A 27329-nucleotide genomic window follows, 5' to 3' on the forward strand; every position below is an offset into this window, starting at 1 on the left:
GACTGTCTTTAAAAGCAATTAACTACACAGTTGTTTCTAAACACCGTAAGATCGGTGCTGCAGTCAAAAGGAGGGCACTGCTTGTTCAGTATGCCACTTAATGAGAAAACACTGGTTTCAGTAATTCAGAAAGGGAAAAAATGATATAATGAATGATATAATGAAACAAAGGGAACACTGCAAAAATGAAACTGCTTAATCACAATTCAGAAAACAGTAGAGTAGATCCTTCTACCTCTCTGTACTTAAATAGATCAAATACCAAGGTCATGTTCTACGTGGATTTACTTGTGAATAAAAATAAGTGCCAGCTGATCAACAAACACTTGACTTGCTCTTTCCAGTGCTAAGCAGTTTTATCTCACCATACAAATGAAGTAAACAAAGAAAAAAACTTTTAGTTTTCCTACGTATAAACTGAAAGCCTCAGAAAGTTTTTACTCTACACTGCTGATTGATGATTTCTTAAGATTTGGTTTTCTTAAGCAATTATTTAGTATCAAGTGTATGAATTACAAGAAGTTGTAGTGACAAATCTGGTTAAAAGCCGGACTTGTTAGTAACGATTTGGGTATTCAAAAATGCACCGGAATAAGAACGCACAAGGTCAGCCATTTTACACATCCCACAAAGTTGGATTCAGGGAGTCACTGTTTAGAATCTCAGCCATAAGCATCACATATAACTGTAAGAGCAACCCTACGCATGCTTCAAAATGCAAATACCAAAAAAAATCACATTTTTTACCAAATTAAATAAATTAAAGAATTATGTAATAAATCAGAGCACTAGCTGTGGCATAGCACTTAACTACAAATACTGTCCTCCTAAAACAAAGTGTCATGAGCAGTCATTAATATTCAGGAAACTCTTATGTTGTAAAAATGATTAAAATAGCCAAAATGAACATATGATTAGTTTTTTATTGGGGGGGGGTATTTTTTTAAACATCAATGCTCATAAAATAAGCAGATTTTTGCATTGTGACTCTCCTCATATAAAGTGTCTGAAAGAGTTATTCATCTTTGTGAATTAATTCACAACAGTCCACTTAAAGATAATCCTCTACACATGTTTCTTCTGAAGACTTACTTCATCTAAATAGAAGTTTTCAAGTGAAGCCAGAAGACTTTTGAAAAGAAAAAAAAATAAGACAGTTGTGATAAATTACAAATGCTGCAAGAACACTCCCTCAGTATCTTTAGCCCACACCCACTTCTGGCTACAGTCAAAAGGTTTTTCAAGAGGTTTTTAAACTAAGCAAAATTCTTATACAATTAAGTAGAGGGAAAAATACTACTACTGCTGTGGCCACAAGGGAATTTTTCTTCCCACGATAAATTACCAGTTTTTTGATTTCATGAAAAATGTACTAGACAATATTTTCAGTGCTTCCCGACAAGTTAGTACTTATTCTCCTCGAGCACAGCAGCAGAAGACATCACCTCACACTTGTTCACAGCAGGTTTTCAGTCATATAGTCCTCCCTACCCGACATTTTTGCTCATAAACACGTTGCGAATATGTAAACATTTAAAAACTGTGACGATTTAAAAACTTTCTCTTACAGCTCTGCTAGACTCTTTGGGTAACGCGTTCTTTGTAAGAGAACAAGACAGCCATCTAGAGGGCAAAAAAGGCAGATCCTTAAATCACAAGGGAACACCGAACAATCAATTCACTGCAAACGCCAGGTAGTTCATTTTTACTTGGTATTTCACCCTGACTTCCAGAATAATCCAGAAACCAAAAAGTGACAATTTTCTCCTTTAGGATGACAATTTCTACAGAAAGCACAGATTTTTATAAAAGCAGACTGTTTGCTACTATGCAACACAATTCTAAAAAATCAGTATCACAGATATGTAATTAGGGACGAAGATGTCACTGCTACCTAGCTCCTTAACTCCATTACGGTATTCAGCATTTCCTTCTTCAGTACTGGCTCTGGCGCAGAGCAGAATGCAACACAAAGCAGCAGCTAAACCAGCAGTGAGCTTTCTTGCTCCACGATCACAAAAAAGCATTTATGGCCATAATGCTTTAAGCATTACTGACAAATTGTACAAACTATCACAGTAAGTCATAGGAGTGGGGAGTTCCAAGTTGAAGTAGAAGTAGGGTTTTTGGTGGGTTTTTTGGTATATTAGAGAAATAGATATATTCGGAGATTACAGTCCCCTGTGAAAGGATTCCGGGTAATTCTTACTGTTTGCTCAGATCAATTCCTGACACTGGTAAAGTTTAATGCAGTTCTGTTAGCACAGCTAATCTGGAACAGGTATTACAAATGAAAAAATGCATAGAAAAACAGAATTATTATTTGAAAAAAAGTAGAGAAAAATCTTTCCAGAGTTCTGATTTGGATCTAGAGATCAGGGTGGAGAAAGGTGTGTGGTGAAATAATCAGCACTGCTCTTGGCTCTCTCCAGACCAGTCCCTCCCTTCCCTTTTTTTTGGTCTCATTTTCTATGCTACCAGAGATCTAATTGTTCAGAACACTGCATGTCCGCTGTGACTACTGCAGGCTGTCTTTTAAGCCTATTGCAGGTACCTGCTGTATTTTTCAGTGCACAGGGACCAATGTATACAAAATTCTCTCACTCCTCTTGCCATTTCCACAATATGGAATAAAGGTACTGAGTTGTCATTTAGGAACTGGGCAGAGGGAGAGGTAATAATCATACTGCATACTGATCCTGGAAACATCTGCAGAGGGCTTGTTCTTGCTGAAGTATCTCTTCCCCTACATTTCTGGAGATTTCACACCACCCCTTTGTTTCATTTCTGACATGAAATGGGATGGCCTGCTTACTGACACCAGCAAGAAATAATCTTTGAATTAAATCCAAAAGTGCTTTTACAAAATCTTCTTTTCACTTGCCTTCTAATGATGACCTCTTCCCTAATTTTGTGATGGTTTCAACTCGCTTTTCAATCATTGGTATAGCTATAAAAAGCGGAACACCTCCTTCCTAACCCCATTATGATGAAAGCTTTGAATTTTATTCATTTTTAATAGGAAGAAGCTAAATTCCCTCAGGAACCATAAAGTTAGGGGTTTTATCTCTCAGAAAGTGAAAGGTTGCTACAGAGTCATGCCTTCAGCAGACAGTCTGATGAAGGGTATACCTTGTACTTGGGATGACAAGAGAAAGAGAGGTTGCCCATTATTATTTTTAGTTCAGAAAAAATATATATTTAAAGAGGACTGTTTTAGGTATTCTTCTGGTTTTTTTTTAAATCTCTTAACAGTCTTTGAACAGTATTTAAAAAAAATCATGTACCATCAATGTAAATTAAAAGCTCAGACCATTACGCTCTCAAGATAATTGTCTAACATTTAGGTAATCCTGCACAAAGGTGACACTTCTGTTCATCACTCCTTAGTTCAAAGTTGTAATAGAACCACTACTCTACACAGTGCCATTTTCCGTAAGACATTAACATCAATATTTGTACCAAATACCACATCAAAAAAAAAAAAAAAAAAGATGGCAACTGCACATCAGATCACTTTCCAGGTTAAAAATGTCTTGCCTAGCACCTGGCTGATCTTCAAATGGTATTTCAAAACCTGACCAGTGACTGCAGCAGCTCAGAAGATGGCTATGAACAATGTGTACTATCAGCTTGGGAGCATGTTTTTATCCCAGTGAGTTCCAGTTAACAGGTACATGACACACAACAAAAGTTAGCCCTGACACACTGCGGATTGGAAGTGCGACACATGGTTTAAGAAGCTCACAGAATTTTTGAAGAGTGAATGTGTCTGTTGAGAAGCAAGATTTTTTTCCTCCTTGCTTTCAATGATAACCAAAATTACCAGTCTCTCAAAAACATGTACAATTATACAGGCTTATTAATGGAGATGTTTCTTCTTTTCTTTCTCCTTATTGATTTCAGATAAAGAATAAGTGGTTAGCAGAATGAAAGACATTGAAGGGAAAAAGAGGGGAACAACACAACAACACAACACGCACTCCATCCTGGAAAAAAAAAATCAGAAGCAAGATGTGGACAGCCTAGAACAGCTTCTCCTGTGAAGGTAAGAAAGAAAAATATGAAAGAATCGACGGCTACACATATTCCATGTTTTAAATGAAGAAGATCCTACCTTCGGATTGCAACATACTTCAGAGAAGGAGGTAACTCATCTCCAGATGATCCCATTATGAAGGCAAAGAGTGGTTAACTGGTTACCTTTAGATATTTGTAGTTGCTAGAAGTAAATATGAAAACTCTATTAGAAAGGCTGCATTAATTCTAGGTCTAGTTTAAAAAAAAAAAGTTTCTCTGTTTCTCTCCTGAAGCTGAGCTTTTTTCTGCATTTTGGAATACTGTCTATTTTGCCTTGACAAGAAAATCTCCGCAAAAGGAACAATTCAGATTCTTTAGTGGGGGCCTTACAAATGCTCTACTCTTCAAATGCCTCAGTTGTAACCTCCAGCATTTTTCTTATCTCCTGCTTAAACACAGGTTGATTTTAATTGGTTCTTTTCCTTCTGAATGGTCCCTGACTGCTTTTCTTCACTTGCCTCACCAGGTATCTGAAAGGTAAACCAGAATAATTAGTTCTTATTTACCTAGTTGATTGCTGAAAAAAGTGGCATTACCTCAGGTAAGAAAAGCAGACAGGGAAACCAGAATACTCTAATATAAAACATACATAAAGGACAGAAATGGACAGCCAGAACAATCTTTCATCCTCCATCACATCCATGAGGCCAGCAATATGGTCTTATTCCCTGCTACCAAAGACAAATTAGTAGTTCATAAAAGCTAATTAGGAAGCCTCATTTTATAACAATTAAATACCCAGTACTACTCACTGACTGCAGCCTCAGTAATCCTGAGGACATGACCCACCATCCTACCTTTGCCATCAGTAAAACTGAGAAAGCAGCAAACCAGTCTTTAGGGAGGCTTCGTGAGCCCTGAACCTGTGTTCTCTGTAACTGGAAAAAAAAAAATAAACCGTTATAGATTGGTTTGGCTTAGCTTGGACTGATTTATTAATACTAGCTGGAACTGTATTTCTACAGACTTCTGTGTTTATGCTGTAAAAACGTCAGTAATAAAAATGACAACAGAAAAGATATTAAAGAATCTATTTACATGCGCTAGGTGCTATTACAATCCAAGCTGCAACACTGTTCTGAAGACAGTAATCTCTGAAAAGAGCAAAAGGAAACAAAACCTGCCTAAGCTGTGTCAGTAGGAAGACCACAAGCTCACACTGGAAGTTGTGCCAAGCATTTCCCTCAAGTGAGAGGCAGGTAACAAGGTACAGGTACATACACTAGCTGTCGAATTGAAGCCTACATCAGGGACAAGGAAGTAACAACTGGCTGCTTGGCATGATTTGTACCTGTGATGTGCAGTGTTTTCACCTACAAGACAGAACTAGGATGTTGGGGGGGGTTAATTTTTTTTATTATTATTATTAATTTTTTAAGGAGTCTACTTTTACTCAAACCAAATTTGTCATCACAGCCCCCACATGAACACGTTTTTGGGATTCCCCCTAGACTCAATGGAGAATAATACGCAATTAGTACTTGCCTGACTAAAATTGTTAAGAACCAATGAATAAAATCATGCCAAGACTCTTCTGTAATACAGCTCTCCCTTCTATTTTTACAAGATCCACTATTTTAACATGTGCCCTTAATGAAGTTGTGCACCTGCAGACAACAGATGCCCACTAGCACCACCTTTACATGTCTTCCAAAGCATACCCAGAAAATGAGCCAGGGTTAATTGACCATTAATAAAAAATGAGAAAAACAGTAGTTCTTTCCTGTTCGTGCTTAGCAGATAGCTGTTCAGAAATTAAGACCAGAAAAATGAGGTGAAAAGACATGCTGAAAATAAGGAAACATGATAATAGTTCTAAAGCATGGAAAATACACTTTCTGTTATAACAAAAGGAAAATATCCTAACGTGATTGTTTTGGGGCAAAAAACATTTACTCTGTCCTTAAATTAACTGACAGAAGGACAAAAGCCAAACAAAATAAGTATCTAAACAATAAAAGATTTTTTTTTTTTTTTTTTACCAAATATTGAGCCAAAGAACACTCCAGCATTGAAAAAACAGACTATCAAAACCACTTCCTACAGAACACTTTTCTCAGTTTTGAGGAAAACCCAGTTTTCCTCAGCTGCTCTTATTTAAAGGTTAACTTAGTCTTCAAGGAAACCTCTAAATACCTCAGAACGTGTCTTACCGTGCAGTGGTGACTGAACATCTGCTCGTCCCTTGAAGGCGTGCTTCAGACGGCAAGTGAAGATGGCTTTAGGCAACATTTCTGAAAAACTTCTTGTAGACATGTTACAAGGGTGCCATCTACTGCGAGTAGATACTCAAAGCTAAACAGAGCTGTTCAGCACTAAAGGGAACTCAAAGTCTTCTATAAACGAGAAAAGCCCGTAGACACACAGGTGCCAGGCAGTACGTACTCAGATTGAGGAACAGCTCCCAAAGCCCATCACGTCCCCCACAGCGAGGCCCAGACGAGAGGTTCTGAGTCTTCAGCAGGTCAGTGCACATCCACCAGGCGTCGACACACAGCGGCTGAGGGCTGCCAGGCACAACTTCTCCTCAGGCGAGGGGCGCCACAAGTTCCCCGCCCCGCCCGCCGCGGGCGATGAGGGGAGCGAGCGACAAAATGGCCGCTCCCGCCGCCCCCCTGCGCCAGGGACTTTCGCACCACTTACCCCTGCTGACCGGGGCGGTCACCGCAGGAGAAGGCCGGGCCCATTGCTGCTCAGCACCTCGGGTCCCAGCTGGTGGGGAAGCCACGAGCGAGGACACGAGCACCGGAGCGCCCGGGCGCCTTCTCGCCTCAGCGGGGGTGAGGCGGCGGCCAGTCCCGGCCGCACCTCAGTCGCCGGGGGGGCGGGAAGGGCTGAGGGAAAGGGCACTCATTCTCCAGCCGAGTGAGGGAGGACTTGGGTCTTAAAGACAGCAGCTAGAGACGAGTTGAAGTTCTGAACCTCTGCCCGGGATTGGCCTTGCCCTCCATCCCTTTCCTGTGCTACAGTTACTGTGATTGTCGAGTGGAAATCCAGCCTGTGATGAGCACCTGGCCAGCACCAGGTTCCTCAGAGTTTTGAGGGCAGCTCACAGAGACTGCCCTACTCTTCAACAGAAAGCATATTTTTTCCTTCAAGCAGGCTGGTCCCCTTCTAACCCCCCCCCCCTTTTTTTTTTCTCCTTAGCAGTACACATCCTCAGGTCTTTGTAAAAAAAGAGTGTAGATTCAGAGATTTTTTTTTTTTTAAGTGAAGCACTACTCAATGACCTCCTTTACAATTTCAGACCTCCATTATTGGACAGACTGTCATATTACCTTCCCTTTTCTCTAATAGTATCTCCGCCTACAGCTGGTCAGCAAAGGAAGTAGACACAGGTCTCTGCAGGAGGAAGAAAAGACAAAACTCCTGTCCTTCCCCTCCGTGACCACAAAGATCTCAGCAAAATCTGAGAACCGCCTTGCTAGAGCAGCAACAGGGTAAGGTACACTCTATTTGCATAGCAGCTTTTGACTTAAATTGATTAATGTGTTAGAAAGAAAACTAAGACTAGTTTCAGTAATTTAAGGATCTTGCTCCTTAACAGAGATAAATTTAACTTCTAAAGCTAATAATGTTCAGTAATCATGCAAGTATATTGATGTTCTGAGAAGCTACCATTAACTTTTAGTAAATGCAATCATTCAAGAATAAGATAATTAAGGCCAAAAATAGTCACACACAAAAGCAAAAGAAAACCGAAAAACAACAAAAAATGCACACTAGAAAGCAGAATTTCATAATGCAGCCTAAGGCTCATCATTAATCAAATAAGAGAACAAGTCTCTTTATCACTTACATGCCTTTAAAGTCTAGAGTTATCTTCCAAATATTGAGTATTCAATAAAGAGTCAGCTTTAAATTGAGAGGAAAGCCAAGGCTGACTAGAATTTTTAAAGTCTCACGTGGGAAGATAATATTCAAAAAAATAATAATGAAGATAACATGGCATTATTTGCTTAATCATATAGGCCCATTTTATTAGACTTTTGTTGAAGTGTCTTACCCTCCAACAGAAACAATAGTGCCATGGTTTGATCTTTTTTCATTTTATTAGCACAGAATCATGTAGAATGAAGACAGAGAGGAACACATACTCTGAACATGGAAAACTCACTACAAAATGGGAATGACTTGTTACTTCCTGTGATATTGCCTATTCTCCTCTCACCTTGAGTACCTGAACACTGTCATAGAGCTTGCAAGCCACAAAAACCCAATCTTACAAGCCCACAGCACATCCTTAAAAAAACAACCCCGCAGTTCCATTACCAGAAAGGGGCTAAGCCTAGGTTCAGAATGACAACTGCCAACAGAGACCGGAATTAAGCATTTGAATTCCCAAGTCTCCTACTGACTTGAGTAACTTTTGGAGCAGATCCTTTATGTATAGAGTATCATAAAACAGCTTTAAATCAAAGGAAAAACATTTACATAGTATGTGCATACACCCTAATGTAAATGCATGAATGTTAATTTTTACATAGTTCAATAAAAATCAATTCTATAAGCACATAAGCAATCTTGTGGTTATGTCTGACCACATAAATACATCAGTCACAGAAATCGTTTACAGTTACAGACCTTCTTGTAGAAACCTCTATAGTGGCACTTGTATAGTCAATTGGTCCAGTGGCTTCGGAACACCTATACACACATAGGGATAGGCAAAGAGTGGCAAGATCTTTATGGGCCAATAGCTGAGCTTACTGCATAACAAGGCTGATGTACAATATGACATCTGCAGCAATATTACCAATAAATTAGATGAAAACTATTCAGATACACTTCCCATAATATGACGGCCAGCATTCACAAAATCAGAATACACGCAATTCTATTCAGATTGCATGGCAACAAACAAGAAGCTGTTTGCCACAATACAGAATCAACACACTTCAAATGTCCAATATTATTATTAGGTTGTGGCACTCCAATATTTAATTACTATTCAAGGATAACACCTTCAGGTAGTTTCCTAAAATTGTCTTGATTATCAGTCAGAGGGTAAGGAGAGATCTACCATCACAAGCCAGTAATATGGTCGTTTCTTCATTTGGAAATGGCTGAAACTGGTTGCTATATTCCAACAGATGGCAGACATTTCAGTTTAGTTAGCCATGCAATTGTTTTGTGAATAGGATTAATCACATAGATTTATGACATCCATGTTTTAGCAAAAAAGAGCAGGTAGTTTATTCCTGGTTTTTTAACACTTCCCTTCCATCAAAGCGGGCATAACAAGAAGTGTTGTCTGAAAGCAAAGTATCATGATCTCTCAAAACAAAACTCCAGCTCAGTTCTCCAAGCAAACATCAAGTCACTAGAACAGAGCTCTACCTTGTGTCCACTTAACAAGTACAGAATTCACAAGGATACTCTGAGCAAACTGGGGAAAGCAAGAACTTTATGGAATGATTTGTGAGACCAGCCTCACAAAACAGTAAGCGTGACTTTCACGAGCTTAAGTATTAACACCACCAATGTTTTGCGTGATAAGAGGTTAAACTTAAGCAAAACTGGACATTCTACAGAATAATTTAAAAAAAACGTTGAGCAAGCGACTATTCGGTGTTTCACATTAAACTCAACTCTCTCATTTTTAAGTTTTGACCGGGCAATCAGTCATAGACAGACTGTTAAAACAGGACTCCAAACTGAAATACCACTGCACTTGCAATAAAGGTGGTTTCAAACTGACATTTCTAACTCCACTGGCCTCAAAGTATTTTTACAGTAGTTTCAGTTGTCGGACATGAGTTACAAGCTGCTGTGCCACTGTTAGCGCCGCTCTTCTCCTGTGAAACATACTTCAGGCTTTCAGACTACTCTTCTCTTGTTCCACAAATCTTTGGACTGAAGAGCTGACAAGTCTATCCAATGTCTAGTTTCCCTCTAGACTGCATTCCTAGGTGTGCCATTGTGAGTCACTGCTTTCATATTCGAGGTGCTTGCTTGATGGTTGCAGATTCTGTGGGAGGCAACACCTACTTCAAAGACCTCATGAATGGCTTTGCGGAAGCAATGGAAATTGTAGTCTATCAGACCTGTCAAGAAGGAGAGGCAGGGGAGAGGAAAAACTGTGCTCAGCTTGCCACGTGTGTGTAGTCAGACCTTCAAAATCAGTAAGTTTCATTTAATACACAGCTATTTTGTTACTTGATTCAGTATGAATATGGATTCAGAAGATTTAACAGTTAATTTTTTACTCTAGTGCCAGTATTTGTTTAGACTGTCTCTTTTTAGAAACAAGGTACTCATTTGGAACACAAGGTGTATAATTCATAATTAAAGAGCAGATAACATTCAACATTATCTTGCACTTTCATGGTGTCATCGATGCATATCCTAACTGTGGTAAAACTTTTGAGATCAAGTAAAACTTGAGTCAGTACTAGGTTAAAAGTTAAAGGTTGTACTAGAGGATCTTAGAGGTCTTTTCCAACCTAAAAGATTCTAAATACAGTACAGTTATTAAAACAAATCTGCTTTTCTTATTTTGAACAGTCTGTAAATGCTAAGGTAAACACCATCACTAGTTAAGTCAAGTACTTTGAAATTAGGTTTTATGCTTTCATTTCTACCCCATAATATGCAAGACCACTCATACCAATTGTCTGCTGCAGGTCCAAGCAACTGTATAGTTGGTTAAACTTGCAACACATTAAACCCTTTGCTCTAAGTTCTTACCACGCACTGTACTAGCCTACCACTGCTGATTTCTTCAGTCCTATGTTAAAAAGGTTGCAGTAGCACAAGAAATAGAGAATAGGGCTATCACAACACAGCAGCCTATCAAGCAAAACAAATAAGTATTACTCCATTCAAATGACTGCACTATAGCAGATGGTAATGACACAGGCCTCATTAGCTACACAAGTCATTTCAACAGGAGGACAGCATTAAAGCAATGATTCACAAGAACAAAAATAAGACCATTTTAGCTCTATGAAGGGAGAAAATTACCCCCAGAAGAAATTAAATAAATTTAATTTTACAAAATTAAGGTGACTTGTAAGGCCATACTAATATTTTATAGTTGATAAAAATCATTAGACAAAAGCCATTCAAACAGGGAAGGCTCTTACCTTTGCGCTCAAAACTTTCTCTCTAAGAATGCAAACTAATGCCAAAAACTTTGTTACTTCCTTTAAGTACAAGACCGTTGTGTTATTGAGCTTGATAATTGCCATTGACTCCTTATCATAAGCACTTCCAGTACCATCTTCTTTTAACCTAAGAAAGAATGAGTTAACCCAAGACATAATTTAGTAAGGCATGCATAAAGTAACTTCATGACAAATGCTTAATACCTGTGACACGGGGGACACATTTTGGTGTTAAGCTAAAACTGCATGGGTTTTTAAGAAAAGACTAGGACAAACTATTAGTGTTACTTAGGTTACTGTAGAAGCAATAGCAGCATTGTAGAGCTACTTCCGCAAAAAGACAAAAAGTTATGCAGCCCTGGTGCTGACCCATCAGGAGACAGACCATTAAACACTGCAGTATTCGTTGGCAGCACTGTATTTTTCAGGTTACAACCACACCTCTAAAATAAATTACCACATCTCTAGAGCCACTTCAAAAAAAAGGTGTTTTGAACTATAATTCTGTCACAAACCAGGAGAAATAAGTGCTACACGCATCCCTCAAAGAGAGTTAGCAAAAGCCAAGTTGAGGAACTGGAGCCAAATTGAAAGTTGGCAAAAGCTACTCCGTTGAGACAGCAAGGAGGCTGATAGCAACATGACTTCAAGTTACACTTCGGAGCTATGGTATGCTATCGACCCCAGTTGTTGCAGGTACTAACGTATCTGCATACTAACATACCATGCCAAACAAGACAGCAGTATTCATATTTTATATTGAACCCTTGCCTTTTCAAAATGTCAAATGGCTTTCTACAGACACGAGTGGAGGGACAAAAACGATTACAAATACTTGATCCAGCTGCTAAATCATCCGTTATATTATTCTAGTTACTTACAGAACCAATACGCTCTATAGAACAACTAATAGCATCTTGCAGGACGATGAAGCCAACCCATTTGCATAGTTTGCAACCTATTCTACAACTTTTAAGGATTTTTCTCCTAAGAGTATTCATCACTTACCCATATATACAGGAAACATCTATCACTACATCAATCATGTCACAGCACAACTCATATGACTGCATGTCCACAGGGGAACTGTCTGTTGCGATGTAGATTTTGCTGACTACATCGAAGAGAAAAGCTTTTTCAATGCCTGAATTCTTCAGAAAGAGAAAGAATTTGGATGAGTTTTTAAAATAACTGCATTTTTAAAATCTCACATACACTTTCACATTCTTAATAGCAGGAAATGTTTTATAAATACAATACCCTTGTAGCTGTCGTAGATATCGATATCATCTTCTAGTTGACAAAATGTAAAGCTTGGCACTTGGATAGAATTCTTTTTAGTTTATTATTTACCAGATGGTAATTAAAGCTATATTTTACAATGCTACCAGAATCCAAATTCAGCATTTTTCACCTTCTGTGGTTCTATTAACACCAGAAGAGCTGCATATTCACCTGATAAACCAGGTTCAGAGATGAGTTACTTCACAGCAGCAAAGTGTGTCAGTGCATACTTGTAGTATCTTGGCAGTTCAGTGACTGTGTGATGTAGTTGCCATGTAGACTGACATGCAGAACCAATAAAGTCAGCTTCTAATCTTTTGACTCCATGAAGAATATCATATTATGGCAGTTATGATGAAGGAAGAGCACCCAGCCAATTGTACCATCCCATATGTAACTTTGGGCACTTCAGCAAAGTTCACGTGCTCATAAGTTCGAAGCCTTCTGCTGTTCAGCGAGTTAACCACATATACAACATGGATTTCTGGCAAAGCTTAAGTTCTATTTACGCACCAGGAACATTCATTATTGCTTTCTCCTAGCCTGTGTGAGTACCCAAGGCAGCATGCTGAAAAGATCTAACCTATCCGTTTAACATCAGGGCCACACTGTACTCTCATGGCACTGAGCAGCATGAGCATGAACATGCCCATTATCCACTAGGCCAGGTTATTACAGTCCTCTGCCAACAGAAGCAAGCATCAAACAGTTTATGGAGTGATGCATCTGACCCACACAGCTCCTCTCAATCACAACTGTCATTTTCCATGTTCTCCACATGCCTACAACAGTCTCAGACATAACTTAGATGAAAGACAGGCTACTTCAGCCTCGTCCATATGTTGGTATCTCAGTTGATTTAAAGTATACAGCACAAAATTCTATGTCACAAACTCTGTAAAAAACAAACACTAAAATAAGGACAAAGGTCTTGCAGGCCACATGAAATTGACAGTTTGGTTTAAGGCGAAGTTCATGTGAAAAAAAGCATCTTGCCAGCAGAGCTACATTACACTACTAAGTGCCTTGACAGACTAATTGGTATATCATGCTGGCAGAAGCCTTCCTTATCAACAGTTACAACAAGCCAAGTTACGCTTCACCAGTATTTTGAGAAACCTGGATGAAGTACAGACCAGTACAGTTTAGCTCTGGTACAGAAATTCTAATGCAGACAATTAGGATGAGTACAACGATGCTGAGAGCCACCCAAATCTCCCAAGGCCAGCATCCCTTAGCAGAAGGACTTGCTTTATGTTCCACATATTTCACTTACAATTCCGTTCGATTAACACTTACTGATATAAAGATATTTAGTAGATTTTCCAGTGTTGGCAGTTGTGGAATGAGCTTCTGAACCACTTTACTGAAGGCTTCAAATATTGAATGGTCATAGATACTGGTCAAATAAAAGCTGAGATGAGGAGGGAAGAGAAAAGGAAAAACGAACAGATTCATGAGTCTATTAGAATCACAGTACAAATAGTACAAATGTTATATCTTTATTTTCTAACATTCAAGGCTGGTAATTAAACTGGGATGCTTTATCGCAGATATCTTTGGCTGCTCCATCAAGAACATCATTTCTGAGACTAGAGTAAACATGATGCAGGCTTCCACAGGAGATGGGAGAACAAAGAAAAAAAATGAATTTGCTTTCACAACACGTTGAGCCTACAATACTCAATGCAAAGGAGTTAAATGTCTAACTAGGTTTCATCAAGTCCTGTTCCTGACCTTCCACTTCGTCACACTAACACTGAGAGACTGGCCGTAATTAAAGGCTCCATGAGAATCAAAATAGTAAAGAATTAAAATAACAGAAACAGGAAAAAAAAGGTATCTTGTTTTAAAGGTGTCAGTAAAAGATTCCTTAAAAAGCAGGCCAAATATCAAGAAAGAGACCAAGCTTTTAAACCAGTCATACTGAGAAGGCAGTGCTAGACAGTATTAGAACACAGCTTCTTCTGTCCTCCCTCCCCTGCCTCTCCAGGCCACTTGTACAAATTTGGCCTGTTACACTGAATGAAAGCTATGCGAGAGGATCTTGAATTATCAGCAAGCTTATTCATAAGTCTGTTGATTGGAAACCGATATGCTAGCCTGCTTTATTTTAGTAAGGTAGCTAGCTGAGACTTGGCCAAAAATTCAGCAGCGTATTTTTTAACTTCAAGAAACTAACAAGACCTTGCTCCAATCCACTATTACATCTAAAACCCCATAGTCTATAGGCATATCAGCAACAGCAGAATCACATATGCCAGTATTTTGTAACTCACCTAAGGTGAAGTTTTTCAAGCCCAGCATCTGTAAGGTCATCGTTAGCCCTCTGATGAATATCCCGCTGAGTTTCTATTTTATGGTCATCCGATAAACCATCAACTTTATGAATAAAAACTTCAAAGTTCATTTCTGGGTTGACCTTGTAGGCTTTTGAAACTGTGATGTGGAGTCTTGTTAAAGCTTCCATATAGTCATCCTGTAAATAAGTTTTGGCAGGAATGAATGAAAAGCCTTTATCTTCAATAACTCCTTTCAGTACAAGAACTTCATTTCACTTCTGTGATGAAACAGAAGTTTGGGAGAAGAGAATACCTTGGAGATTCAGGAATCCAAGTGGCTTAGACTCTGTTTCATTAGCTATGAAAGGCGCAATTATACAAAACCAGGTTTCATAGCAAAAGGCAGGTTACACTTCAACTCCAGCAAAATGCAGCAGTAATCTCCAAGACGGTCCCAATAACCAGGTACTCTCCAATGGCGCGATTCTTAAGTCCATTAGAAGCTAACAGATACCTAACAGTACCGGTACCTTGACATTGAGGTCAGAAGCATGCTGTTATTAAATGAACTCCACAGCATTCAACAGCAGAGGAAGGGAATAATTGGATCATTCAGACCATTTAGCACATCAGATTCCCACAAGTGCAGAAAAGTACTTCAGAGTACTTGCCCCTTCCACCGTCTCCACCGGGGCTGTATGTTCCACATAATCAATTCACAAAACTAAAAATTACACACCGGAAAGTGAGATTGCCAACACAGCCTTTCATATGTAAGAAATGTTTCACAAAACCTTATTTAAAAATACAAATTATTAGATTCCCAATTGTTCCTCTCACAAAGAAAAATACAAATCACTAAGAATTGTTAAGAAGTTACCTGAGCATCAATAACATATATTAGAGCACCTGTTCCTCTGAAGATCATCTCATAATCAAACGTTGGATCAAAAAAGTCCATCTGTCCAGGAAAATCCCAGATCTGGAAATTCACAAACGAACTGTTGGAAATATCATCCTTATAGATCTTGTTGGTGCTTTCCAAGAACAGGGTCTCGTTGGGAGACATTTTGTGAAACACCACCTGTTAAAAGAACACAAATAATAGCCTTGACTTGGCCTCAGTAGAAGAGATTGTTAAAAGTTCTGAGACTCGAATCTTACAAATAGGTTTATCCGCTCTAAAGTGTATGGCTTTTCCTACAGGGACTTGAGTTTTCCCTTTCGGTGAATAGACAGCTTGGTTCATCAGCTAAGCAAATAACCTGCTGTTAGACAGAGCCAAGCAACTCAATTCAGTTAAATATTTTTACAAGCCTAACGATACTGCCTAAAGACAGGGACATCCCAGTTACTCTTTCTTCCTTGCAAGTCAAACATAGTATCTTGAAATGTTGCTGTATTAGCCACATTGCATCAGGTGGAAAGCCACCATGTTAATTAAGCAACTGCAAGCTTTTAAGAACTGTTCTTTTTCAGTCTGAGAACTTCCTCTACAAAACGCTCAACGCCAGACTAAAAGCAGTTGTAGTGCAACAGAATCAGACTGCTCCTACGCTACAATGTACAGAAATACATCTCTGTTTTAGAGGCCTGAACTGCTAGGTAGTTCACCTTCTGTTAGCAACTGATTTATCTTTGCTGACCCTCTCCCTTCAAGTACCCTAAAAGGAGTGCTGAAAACTATCGTGCTAGTTGGTAAACAGTTTAGATGCAGCGATGAAAGACACAGTTATTGCTAGTACTCAAAAAGCTCCACTGGGATTTTAGCCCTTTCCTGAACACACAGAAACATGTAAGCCCACAGCAAAGCAGTCTGTAACAAAAGCAGTCAGCTTCAACAGCAATGTTGTGCTAAAGTAACTGGACTGCGTGTCACAAAAGTTACTACAAACCCTAAGGTGGTTGAAGGCTCGGACTGCAAAATGAAATGTTTTAATTTTCTTCTAAATGTTTCACACCGTTATAAAAGTCAACCATTAAAAAGAGCGAAGCAACAATCTCTGTCAAACTGCAAGACAAACGGCTCCACACCCAGCACAGCCAATGGCTGCATAGTGAGGTTCAAGGTAGTATGTCAGATTTTTAAAAATAAGGGGAAAGAAATTCACTTCCTCAAAGCAAACGTATGAAGAAGCCAGGGCCTGAATGAGGTTTTATACAGCACGACACTGGTATGGAGAAGTGAGAGCAGTTCTAGATAGGTAGCAGCCTTACTGCGAGAACTAGACGTTCCTCAGGGTCTGAAGAACAGTTTTAAAGCATCCTGGAAATCAACGCTCCTTTGGTACTCAGCATCTCTCACATGGAGCAAAACAGAATTAATGAGTTAAGTTTAAAGCAGGTGAGTCTCTAAGAAGCAATGTCATCATCCCCTTTCCCAAAGCAGCATGTAGCTGACGCTCCCAGCTTTGCTTAGAAGAAAAAGAAAGGCTGCATCTAAGAAGTGACTTGCAAAGTCTTCAAATCTAGCCACAATTTGGGGTTACTGGTTCCCTCTAGCTTCCAGGTTTCACAATTTCCAGCTGTAGATAACACTAAGATCTCCAATAAGAGCCTGTGAGGACTGCCATCCCCATGCCCAGAAACTCAGAAAAAACCTTTCAGTGCAATCACATCTGCACGTACACGGGCGGCAACAGGCCTAGGTACTGACAGGTGAGCGGAGAGCCTGAAAGGCAGCGACAGCCCCATCTGCCGCTGTGTTTCAGAGCACAAAGTAAATGTTTTCTAACAGCTCCAGTACGATTTGTAAACCCTGCCTAAGGAAAGGAACAAGTCTCCAGTGAAGACAGGAGTCCCAGACTGCAGTTCATGACCCAGTGGCGCAGCACAGCCAGGGGATTACCACGCAGCCTGCACAGCACAGCTACAAGCAGCAGATTCCTTCCTCCTAGAGCGCAACATGCAAAAAAGGCTTCTCTACGTAGTTCTACAGAAAGCCCCGAAGGGTTCCACGTTTGCGTTACAGGGAAACCGGAGACCCCCACGCTCCGGGTTGGCAACCCCTGTGCTTCACCCACAGCCCCTTCCCAGAACAGCGCGCAGAAGAACCTCATCGCAGCGACTGCGAAGAAAACCCTCGAGCTGCGGAACACGGACCAGCCGCCCCACTTCTCCTCTGCCACCCGACACGCTCAGGTTCGCGTTATTTTACTACCAACCACCGGCGGCTCCCTGCGGCGCCCAGCACCACTTCCTCCTCGCCCAGCACCTCGCCGCGGCCTGCAGCGCGGGGGGGGAGGGGGGAGCGGAGCCTCTGCCCCCGCGGGAACCGGCGGCGGGGCCGGGGCTGCCCCCGCTGCGCACCGGCAGCGCCTCGGGAAGGCGGCGGACCCGGGGCCGGCTGCCCTGCGGGGGCGACCACCGGGGGAACCAGCTCGCCCGGGGGACAGCTCGCCAGGGCGGCCTCTCCTCGCCCGGGCGGCCTCCCCCGGGGCTCCGCAGCCCGCCCTCACCGGAGCCGGGCCGGCGGAGCGGCGGGGCGCGGCGCTCACCTTCTGGATGGAGGACTTCCCGCTGCGCCGCAGCCCCATCAGCAGGATCCGCGGCTTGGAGTCCGCCCCGCCCGCCCCGCCGCCGGGCCCGCCCGCTCCGCCGCCGCCGCCAGGGCCTCCGGAGCCCGGGCCGCCGTCCAGCTCCGCCTCCTCCTCTTCCTCCCCGTAGCCGAAGTCCTTGGGGAACGCGTCCGCCGCCCGAAGCTGCCCCCGACCAGCGCCGGCTCCTCCGCCGCGCCCGCCGCGCCCGCGCCGCCGAACTGCAGCGCCATGGCCGCCCCCGCCCTGCGCCCCGCCGGGCCTCCGCCTGCCGCGCCAACCCAACGCCGCCCGGCCCCGCGCCCATTGGCTGCGCGGCGAGCTCCGCGCCGCCCATTGGCTGACGGCGGCAGCAAGGTAGGGTGGCTCCGGGCACAAGACCCGAGTCACCTGACGGCGCGGCTGCACGTGAGCGGGAGGGGCGGGGCGAAGGGGTGGGAGGGGCGGGGCGAGGGGAGGGGGCGAGCGGTGGGAGGCGTGCCGAGGGGCTGCGGGCGGGGCTACGAGTGGGGGGCGTGGTGAGTGCCCGGAGGGGCGGGGCTATGGGTCGGGGCGTTGTGAATGGGGTGGGCGTGGCTATGGGTCCGGGTAGTGTACGGGGTGGGCGTGGCCATATGTTGGGGGCGTGGCCAGGGGCCAGCTCCGCGCTGCAGGCGCCAGCCCGATCGTGCTCCGCACCCCGCAGCGCCCGGCCCCAGCGGCGCGCCCGGCCCCAGCGGCCCCCCCGGGAGCGGCACTCGCCCTGCCCGGTCCTTTTCTTGCCCTGCTCGTTAACCCCTCGTTAATTTCCCCCGGCAGTAGCTGCCCGGCTCGGTCCTTGCGTGAAGCTGTGCTACGGGCTCTCGGTCTGTCCAACCCCCGGTTAAGGCTCACAGGACCAAAGGGTTTTCAGATGAAACCCGCGGAGGTGTCACCAGTGACAAGTGTAAGCACACGCTATTACCTCCCAGCTGATGCTTTCTCGCCCTGCAACTGCCTCAGCCCAACACCTGACCTGACCTGACCGCTGCTCCCGGAGCAGATGTTCAGCTGCGATGCATTTCCTACAGCATCACCACTCCCAGTCCTTCCCCAGGCTGCAACTTAATGCAGTGTACACATCCTAGCTTACCTTCTGCAACACACGAGAGGGAAGCAGCCTGTTGGGTTGTGGATTTATTTTTGTTTGTTTTTAAGAGTTAACACAGCATTTTAACCCACTCGTTTAGCTCTCTTGTGTTCTCTCTAAATCAAGAATAGGTACAGCAGCAAGGTAAGAAGCCATTACATTCGTTAGCACCTGATTTCAATTTGCACACTGACTTCAGCAGTTCCACTCTATCTCACCACACCTCTAAGACCAGGTGCAAGACCCATCCTAGAAACAAATAACTTATTCTACTAGCCAGTAGATCTCATACATAAACAGCTACTGCACTTCTGTCCCCTTATCTCCTCTCATTTTTCCCTGTCAACAGTTGCCTTTAAAGTACCTAGTTTTAGGATTGGAAAAAGGATGCTCTCTGAAATGCATCTTTCCTGTGAGGGACAACTTCGCATCTCAGAAGCGCTATGAAATGCAGGTGGTACTGCATCTCCAGCAGTGTGCTGTGTCCCTCACTTAACTGTACCCATTCCTGATGCCACTTTGAGCAGACGGTTGCCCTACATCAGCTTCAGCAGAAGCCTAACTGCAGTGCCAAGTACCAGCCTGCAACGTGCTTTGGAGGTCTTGCTTTTACAGTTGGTCCCTCCCTCCTCCAAACTGAGAGAATACCAAGAGATCAGCAGCTTAACAGGATCATTGACCACGATCTGCAACTTACACAAAGTTGGCAGGCACATTTCTCTGCAAGTTAATCTTAACAGCAACCTTTTCTTCAGCACAGAAGGCAAGACTGGCAAGCATGTCTAAATTCATCAGTTGCTGGTGCAGCTGCACAGAAACAGCTACACACAAAACACTAGTTTTCCTTTAAGATGATCGGGTACCTAAATAGATGTGCAGAGTTCACACAGAAGAGTCAGGACTGCAGTTCTCAGGAAGCCCTTTATTAAATCAAGGCATTAAAGGAGAAACTACTGTTATTCATCACGCTTCTCTTCTTGAGGTGGTTCATACTGAGCCAGCTGTGGATTTAAAGAGAGGAATTCAGTTAGCTGCAACATCTTAGAGACAATTTCTACATTAAGAAACGTGAAAGACAGTCTGATCTGGAAGTGCTGCATTTACTTTCTGTATTTTAATCCATCCCTGGCAGTTACGGGTGTCCATTTTCAAGTTAAGCAACAAAATAACCCTTCCTTCAAAGCACCAAGTTGCTGCATTGTATAATCACACAGCTGAAAGAAGAGGGCTTTCAAATACACTTTCATTTTTCCCTGTTTCTTGTTCTAGGTCTTATGAAGTACTATTAATCTAAAATAGCAGCTGGTATTGATCAGTGCCTTCTAAGTTTTGATTTGTACTGATATATGATCAAATAAAATAGTTGTTCTCATAGAAATGGTATCTAAACACTTCCTGAAATCATTCCAGCTTTGATTATTCTTTCTAGAAAGCATGGCCTAGGCAGCCATGCATTAAAGTGTGACCTTTACTTGGAAAGTTATTTCCAAAGAAACCGAAGATGTTTACTTGACCTCGGTAACATAAAAGATAAGCTCAAGATTCAAAAACAGTTCGAGTGCTAGGACTGAGTCTGAAATATGCCAGTCCAGCTTCCTCAGTTAAGATTCTACCCCTCATCCTGTAAACTGTGAAGTAGGTTAAAAATCAATGCATCAAAAGTTAAAATACCATCGTGTCCCTTGTAGCAACACCGATTTACAGCAGCCACTATGGCATTAACAAGAACCACAAAAACAGCATTTCTAGAATGTTCTTCTAGAGTTTACCACACAAGATAGCCAGTATACAACCTGAAGTCAGTTTTCTTTCCTGTAAAGGACCCAACTGTTGCATTTCTGCCCCCACCCCCATGTAAATACATAGCATTCAGTAAGCTTAAGGAAAAGAATAGCTCTTCACAGATTAACACAGCAGCAGAACACCTATTCAGGCATGATTGAAGTTACCAGTAAAGGCAGAATTAGAGGGTGTATTTTATGCTAGAGGAATGCTGAAAATAATGCTAAACTGAGTTCTTTCTGCTGAGAACATCCGTATGAGTTCATCCATACAACTTCTACTGTGTCAGAATGACAGGTAGAAGATAAGGGAACAAAGAAAAAACAGTAATAATGGAAAACACAAAGTAAAAATTAACATTCAAAGATGAAGAAGGCCAAAGTACAAGTAAACTAAAAGGCTTGGCTTATGGAAAGCTTGCTTTCCTGAAACAAGTTTTAGCAACACCTCTTTAAGAGAGGCCCAAGTCCCTCTGCTTTCACACGTCCGCTTACTAGTTGCATTTTCAACTCAGCTACTCCAAGCAGACTGCTGGTCTGCTGCCACTCCCATAAAAGGGGGCAGGATGCTCTCTGCCATATTTCCTAGCAAGCACGAACAAGTGTGGCTGCAAGGACTCAGCAGGTACTAGCTAAGGAGAATTGCTAGGTAAACAAGAGGACACTCCAGAAGAGGGCGTAATGCCCAAGAATCCCTTCTCCCCGGTGAGAAGCAGTGGTAGTTGTTCACAATACAAGAAAAAACACGGGGGTGTTCACACAGGAGAAGAGCCATCCTCTTCAGACAAACACACGGAAGCCCCCAGTGGCACATAAGCTTAAAGCCATGACACTAGCTCATTAACCTTAAAGGTTTACTTTGAAACTTCTCGTTCACTTTACAGTCATTACCATCTAAAAGGGAAGCTGTTCACATCTCTGAGCTGTTTTAGAGGGCCTAGGGACCCCTGAAACAGCCTGCATTCACCAGCACTTCAGAGCCTCGCAGACACAGGAGTACCAGAGCTGTTTTAACTAAAGGGCAAGTTAATGTTCAACGTGGTAAGAGTGACCTCCACTGGCAAAATCCTGCCATGTATAAATCCGTACCAGGATACAAAAACTAACACGCAATTTTCCTCCTTCAGTTAGCCCTTTAAAAGCCTCTATAGTAGATATACTAGCTTACCACCACCACCCTCTTTTTCAAAGCTCTTGCGGAAGTGTAAGCTACATCGTATCAGGTAACTTTAAAATATCCAGCTAGGACTGAGTGATGATACAGAATTAGCCTTCATACATATATTTTTCACAAAATAAATTCTCTAGTTAGTAAAGCTATATTATAGAATGCAAGTTTCCCATCAAAAAAATTTACTACATAGAAGTCTACCAGGAATGAGCTGGCATTCCTCAGCCCCAAGGCTAAACAATGTTAACAACATTTATCAGTTATTCTAGCGAAAAAGAGTTAGCTGTATTGTAAACGTCGAAGTATCTACTTATGAAATTCAGAAGTACTTCAGAATACTAGACAGACTTTTACCTTGGTTTTCAGTTTTTTGTTTTCTTCCAACACAGCTTCGTATTTTCTTTCATCTCTGCCACTTCTAGGCGAAGTGCCTCTATTTCTGGATTCTCAGGAGCTGAAGCTCCCAAATGATGCTTCAGAAAGCTGATATTTGGATGTTAAGTATTTCTTCAGTTAGACAGCATAACTGTTTTAATTTTAACACTTAATTAAAAGTTAGTGATGCAATAAACATGGCCAAAATTGCATTAAACCAGTCAGATTACTACAGAGCTTTTCATCCTACAGGATAAAGTTACAAAAATATGAAAGCCTTTCAAGTTCATTGGTATATCACACAAAGAAGTGACATCAGTACATATAAGATGCTCACATTTTGCTACATCAAACTTTTCTTTCCCCTGAAACGCGGAATACGGTAATTTTTCAACTTGTTTCAAACATTAAGAAATAAAAAGGAAAAAAAGGTAGGCTGCCTACAAACAGCAAGAAACAAAGCCTTTAACTTTTTTCTTTGCCGTCTTGTACTCAAATAATACTAGAATAAGGGGCAGCATGAAGAAGCAGACTTCAGAAGCCACAGATACAGTAATCAAATCTAACATGGAAGGTCTACAACATCTTGTACTAGCTTGTAACTTAATTTCATAAATGCTGACACACTGACGAGCATGATTCTCTTGCATCCTGTCAGACTTGGTTAGCTCTCTGACAAGTCTTCAGCCAAGAATAATCTGATACATGCTTGTGAATATTACCAAATGCTTTAGTAATAAACTGCAGCCAGAAACACTGGAAAATGCCAGCAGTCTTAAGGTTTCTGGAAGAGGTTTAGCGCCAGAGGAATTTCCAATTGTCTATTATATTTCCTAGTGGATCAAGAGCCACCTGTAAGACTGCTAGTAGTAACTAAAATCATCCAGAGAAAGCATTTTCTGAGTTTAAGTTTTCTGAGTAAGTCTCTCCAGTTCATCTGCAAGTGAGAAACAACACTGACACTGCGTGGCACGTCCCCATAAGCACTCCACAGAAGAGAAAAAGGATACTCCAGTGCACTATTTGGTTTCTCTGGCTCTTCATATAAGGCTACCAACACTGCAAACAGAAAATATTCAACAATTTCAAAAAAGTTCATGCAACTCTTCACTTTTAAACACATACCACAGTCAGAAGGCATAAGTGTTGCATGCCGTGTTTATAGCACGTTCTTCTGTTTAACAAGGTTCTCACCTACATCCTTTGATGTTAAGAGTAGAGCTGTACGGGAGAGAACAGAGCATCCCACATGGTAACAGCTACCCAGAAGGGGTTTTTTGTTCCCCTAACTAGTCAGTGACTAGTTAGAGGATAGTATAGAACGAGTGTAGCACTAGTATATCAGCACTTCTGTAACTTTCAGCATAAAAGCAAGCCTCCATCAAACAGGTACAGAACTAAAAGGCTACTGTCAGAGTAGGTGATTAAATTCCTCACTTCACTGAAAACCTTCATGGATTGGGGCCTGTGGACAACAGAGTGCCAGAGGGCTCAGCACAAGCAGCAGTACCCTGACAGCTTAAATAAAACTAGCCATACATATGCCAATCCTGTATCTGGGGCACCCCCGCATGAGCAGTCAAAGTTCCCAAACACAATCACCCCACCTGCCTTCAGTGGCACACACACATCTGTAGATGTTTGCTTTCATAAATCCTTCCCAAGCAGTATTTGCAGGGAACTTTGACGCCCCTCTCCAGTTTCAGGTGCCTGAACTGCACAGGTTTTATACTGAGCACCTAAGTTAGAAGCAAAATCAAGATGCCACAGTGCTTGGAAGAGTTGTTTTGCTATCGCACAGGGTGCTTCAAACTGTGATAGTACAAACACACCTACAGGAAGCCAAACAGCCCCACGCACCCGGCTGGGAGCCTCAGCATGAAACCCTCACATCGCAGATCTGCTGTTTGCCCTTCAAACAGCGTGCGTTGTTGAGCAGAAATATTAACACACTGCCGGAAGGCTCTCAAGAACACTTCAGAAGAAGTCAGAGGAAGCCATAAAGAAAACCAAAGTATCCTTCAGCGCAGCACAAGTATTTTCCCAGTTCTGATACAAAGTCACTTCCACAAAGGTTGGACGTGGTGCTTAGGGACATGGGTTAGTGGGTGACGTCGGTGGTAGGGGTGTGGTTGGACCAGATGGTCTCAGATGGTTTTTACAACCGTAATGATTCTATGAAAGCTTACCAGCTAACTTCAAGAGAAGATCCAAGTCCTGCTCAGGAAGGAACCTTTAACCAGTCCTGGAGCACACCTCCTGTTGCTTCCCTCACAGAATCATTAAGGCTGGAAAAGCCCTCCAAGCTCACCTCCAAGCCACCCCCTACCACCACCATCACCCACTAACCGTGTCCCCAAGCACCACGTCCAACCTCTCCTTGAACACCCCCAGGGACGGTGACTCCACCACCTCCCTGGGCAACCCGTCCCAACGCCCGACCGCTCTTTCTGAGAAGAAATGTCTCCTCATTTCCAGCCTGAACCTCCCCTGGCACAACCTGAGGCCATTCCCTCTGGTCCTATCCCTGGTTACCTGTGAGAAAAGCCCTCCCAAACACTCCCCCCCCGCAGTGCAGGGGCACCCCCAGGACCCCGCACCCCCTCAGCACCCCCCCCGCCGCCGTACCCTTGGTGAGCGTGTCCAGCACCCCGACTTCTCCAAGTAGCGGCGGAACTGCTCCCGCTTCGAGTCGGCAGCCTGCGGGAGGACGGCCGGGCGGTCAGCGCGGCGGGGCGGGACGGGACGGACGGGCCCGAGCCCGGCCCCCGCCCCGCCGAGGCCGGTCCCGGTCCCGGTCCGCGGGCAGCCCCCGGGGGGCGCCGCCGGGGCCGGCCCGCGCTGCCCCTACCTTGTAGTGCGCCATCGGCCCCGCCGCGCGCCTGCGCCCGCCTCCTTTACGGCCCCGGGGCGGCCGCCGCTGCCATGGCGACGGGGCCGGGAGACACGCCCCGAGGGCGGCCTCCCAGGGAGGCCCGGGGAGGCTGGGGGGTTTCGGCCTCCTGGCGTTGCGACGTCAAAATGAGGGTTGCTGACGTCAGAAAGAGTGTTAGTGACATCAAAAAAAAAAACGTGAATTATGTCGAAACAAGGCTTACTGATGTCAAAATGACATCAGGGGAGGCCTGCGGCCTGGGGAGGCTGTCAGGCCTCGGCCTAGTCCCTGCATTGTTTCTGTGCACTGTGATGTCAAAAAGAGTGTTACTGACATAAAAAAGAGTGCTAGTGATGTCACAAAAAAGCATTACTGACGTCAAAATGAGGGTTACTGATGTCAAAAGACTGGGGAGGCCTGCGGCCTGGGGAGGCTGTGGGGCTTCGGCCTAGTTCCGGCATTGTGTCTGTGTGCTGTGACGTCAACGAGAGCGTTAATGATGTCAAAAGGAGTGTTACTGACAGCAAAAAGATCGTTACCAATGTCAAAAAGATTCCTGCTGACATCAAAAGAGTGTTACCAACACCAAAAAGAGTAGTACTGACACCAAAATAATTGGGGAGGCCCATGGCCTGGGAAGGTTGTCAAGCCTTGACCTGGTCACAGCGTTGTGTCTGTGCGCCGTGACACCAAAGATAGGAGAATCGCTATCTTCTCTGCTGAGAAGTCAGTGGTGATACACTGAAAAATATGTGCTGCAGAGTCAATAAGTGAAACATTTATCAAATGTTTTGTTATTTTTGTATTTAATAGTTCAAACAGCAGAATATACTTGACATTCTTCTTTCAAAGAGCTATCAACTATGTGTTTGAATTCTTAGATTAAGAATAAGTTATTTATTGATAATTTGTATTTCTCATGTGTTCTAGTGCTTTCTTTAGCTTAACTTCCTTTACTGGTCTTTGTAAAATACATTTTTAGACTGTAATTTATCTTCTACTTTTATCTGATTTAGGTACAGCTGTAATTTTAGCCCTGACTTCCTAATGCGTGGATTTCTATGATCTATGTAACCCTTTTTAGCTGGGAGGTTAACGTAGATGTTTGGCACTGAGGTTCAAGCCTTCCTTTCATTGCCAAGAAGCAGACTGTTTAAAAGTGTACTTAGCTAATAAGCAAAGGGCTACACAACTTCTATTTTCACTTCCATGAAAGAGCTGGTAAAGTCAAACGAGGCAGCTACTCTTATAAATAGCTCGTATATTACAACTTCCAGTAACTACCCTGGCACCGAGTAGCGTGATTCACCGGCGTGCTCGTGCTATATGCGCAGGTCGGTGGGGGCACGTCGGCTGCCGGCACTGCTGGACAGGGACGGGCGCCCGGACACGGGGAGCAGCTGGGGGCTGCTGCAGCCCTGCTCTGGTGGGAGCCGGAGCTCGCCTCCCGACGGAGTCGGGAGTGTCTGGGCGGCTGGGATTTCTGATGTCGGTTTTGGAAGGTGGCTGGCCTGGTTTGCACTAAGACTGCTTTGTCTTCTGCTGCTGCTCTTTGTGAGAGAATTTGTGGAAGAGCCGGCACTCTCGACGGCTGCGGAGCAGTTCCAGGAGGAGACGATTCCTTGCTGCCTTCTGAAGCTGGCAGCTGGAAACGTGCAAGGTTGCAGAGACGGTTGCGATGGCATTTCAGCAAAGCTTCTCAAGCACATACTTGGAGCTGTATCTGCA

General features: G+C 43.2%; 2 protein-coding genes and 2 long non-coding RNA genes across 4 annotated transcripts in view; 1 reads left to right on the plus strand and 3 right to left on the minus strand.

The window, feature by feature from the left end:
• The window catches only part of LOC121058774, a 64914-nt gene extending 58601 nt beyond the window's left edge, over positions 1 to 6313 (minus strand). The window contains exons 1-3 of the long non-coding RNA XR_005814341.1: positions 6234 to 6313; positions 4878 to 4958; positions 4118 to 4222 (exon numbers count right to left, since the gene is read on the minus strand). This is a non-coding gene — a long non-coding RNA (uncharacterized LOC121058774). The remainder of the gene's footprint in view (positions 1 to 4117; positions 4223 to 4877; positions 4959 to 6233) is intronic.
• A 461-nt stretch (positions 6314 to 6774) lies between these two features.
• On the plus strand, positions 6775 to 8595 carry LOC121058772. The gene is made up of 3 exons (XR_005814339.1): positions 6775 to 6860; positions 7393 to 7520; positions 8138 to 8595. It is a non-coding gene; the product is annotated as an uncharacterized LOC121058772 (long non-coding RNA).
• On the minus strand, positions 8114 to 18533 carry RRAGC (Ras related GTP binding C). Its single transcript, XM_040534726.1, is given in 9 exon segments — positions 8114 to 10127; positions 11169 to 11189; positions 11192 to 11316; positions 12198 to 12340; positions 13773 to 13887; positions 14753 to 14952; positions 15636 to 15839; positions 18253 to 18449; positions 18452 to 18533. Coding segments are annotated over 9 exon segments (1230 nt in total). The 5' UTR covers positions 18525 to 18533; the 3' UTR covers positions 8114 to 9975.
• Positions 18534 to 20301: 1768 nt separating this feature from the next.
• On the minus strand, positions 20302 to 26444 carry LOC121058771 (MYC binding protein). Its single transcript, XM_040534731.1, is given in 7 exon segments — positions 20302 to 20400; positions 22706 to 22752; positions 22755 to 22834; positions 23737 to 23785; positions 25355 to 25381; positions 25384 to 25426; positions 25578 to 26444. Coding segments are annotated over 7 exon segments (306 nt in total). The 5' UTR covers positions 25593 to 26444; the 3' UTR covers positions 20302 to 20355.
• Between the last annotated feature and the right edge of the window lie 885 nt (positions 26445 to 27329).

The sequence above is a fragment of the Cygnus olor genome, chromosome 23, assembly GCF_009769625.2.
Source record: "Cygnus olor isolate bCygOlo1 chromosome 23, bCygOlo1.pri.v2, whole genome shotgun sequence".
NCBI lineage: Eukaryota > Metazoa > Chordata > Aves > Anseriformes > Anatidae > Cygnus > Cygnus olor.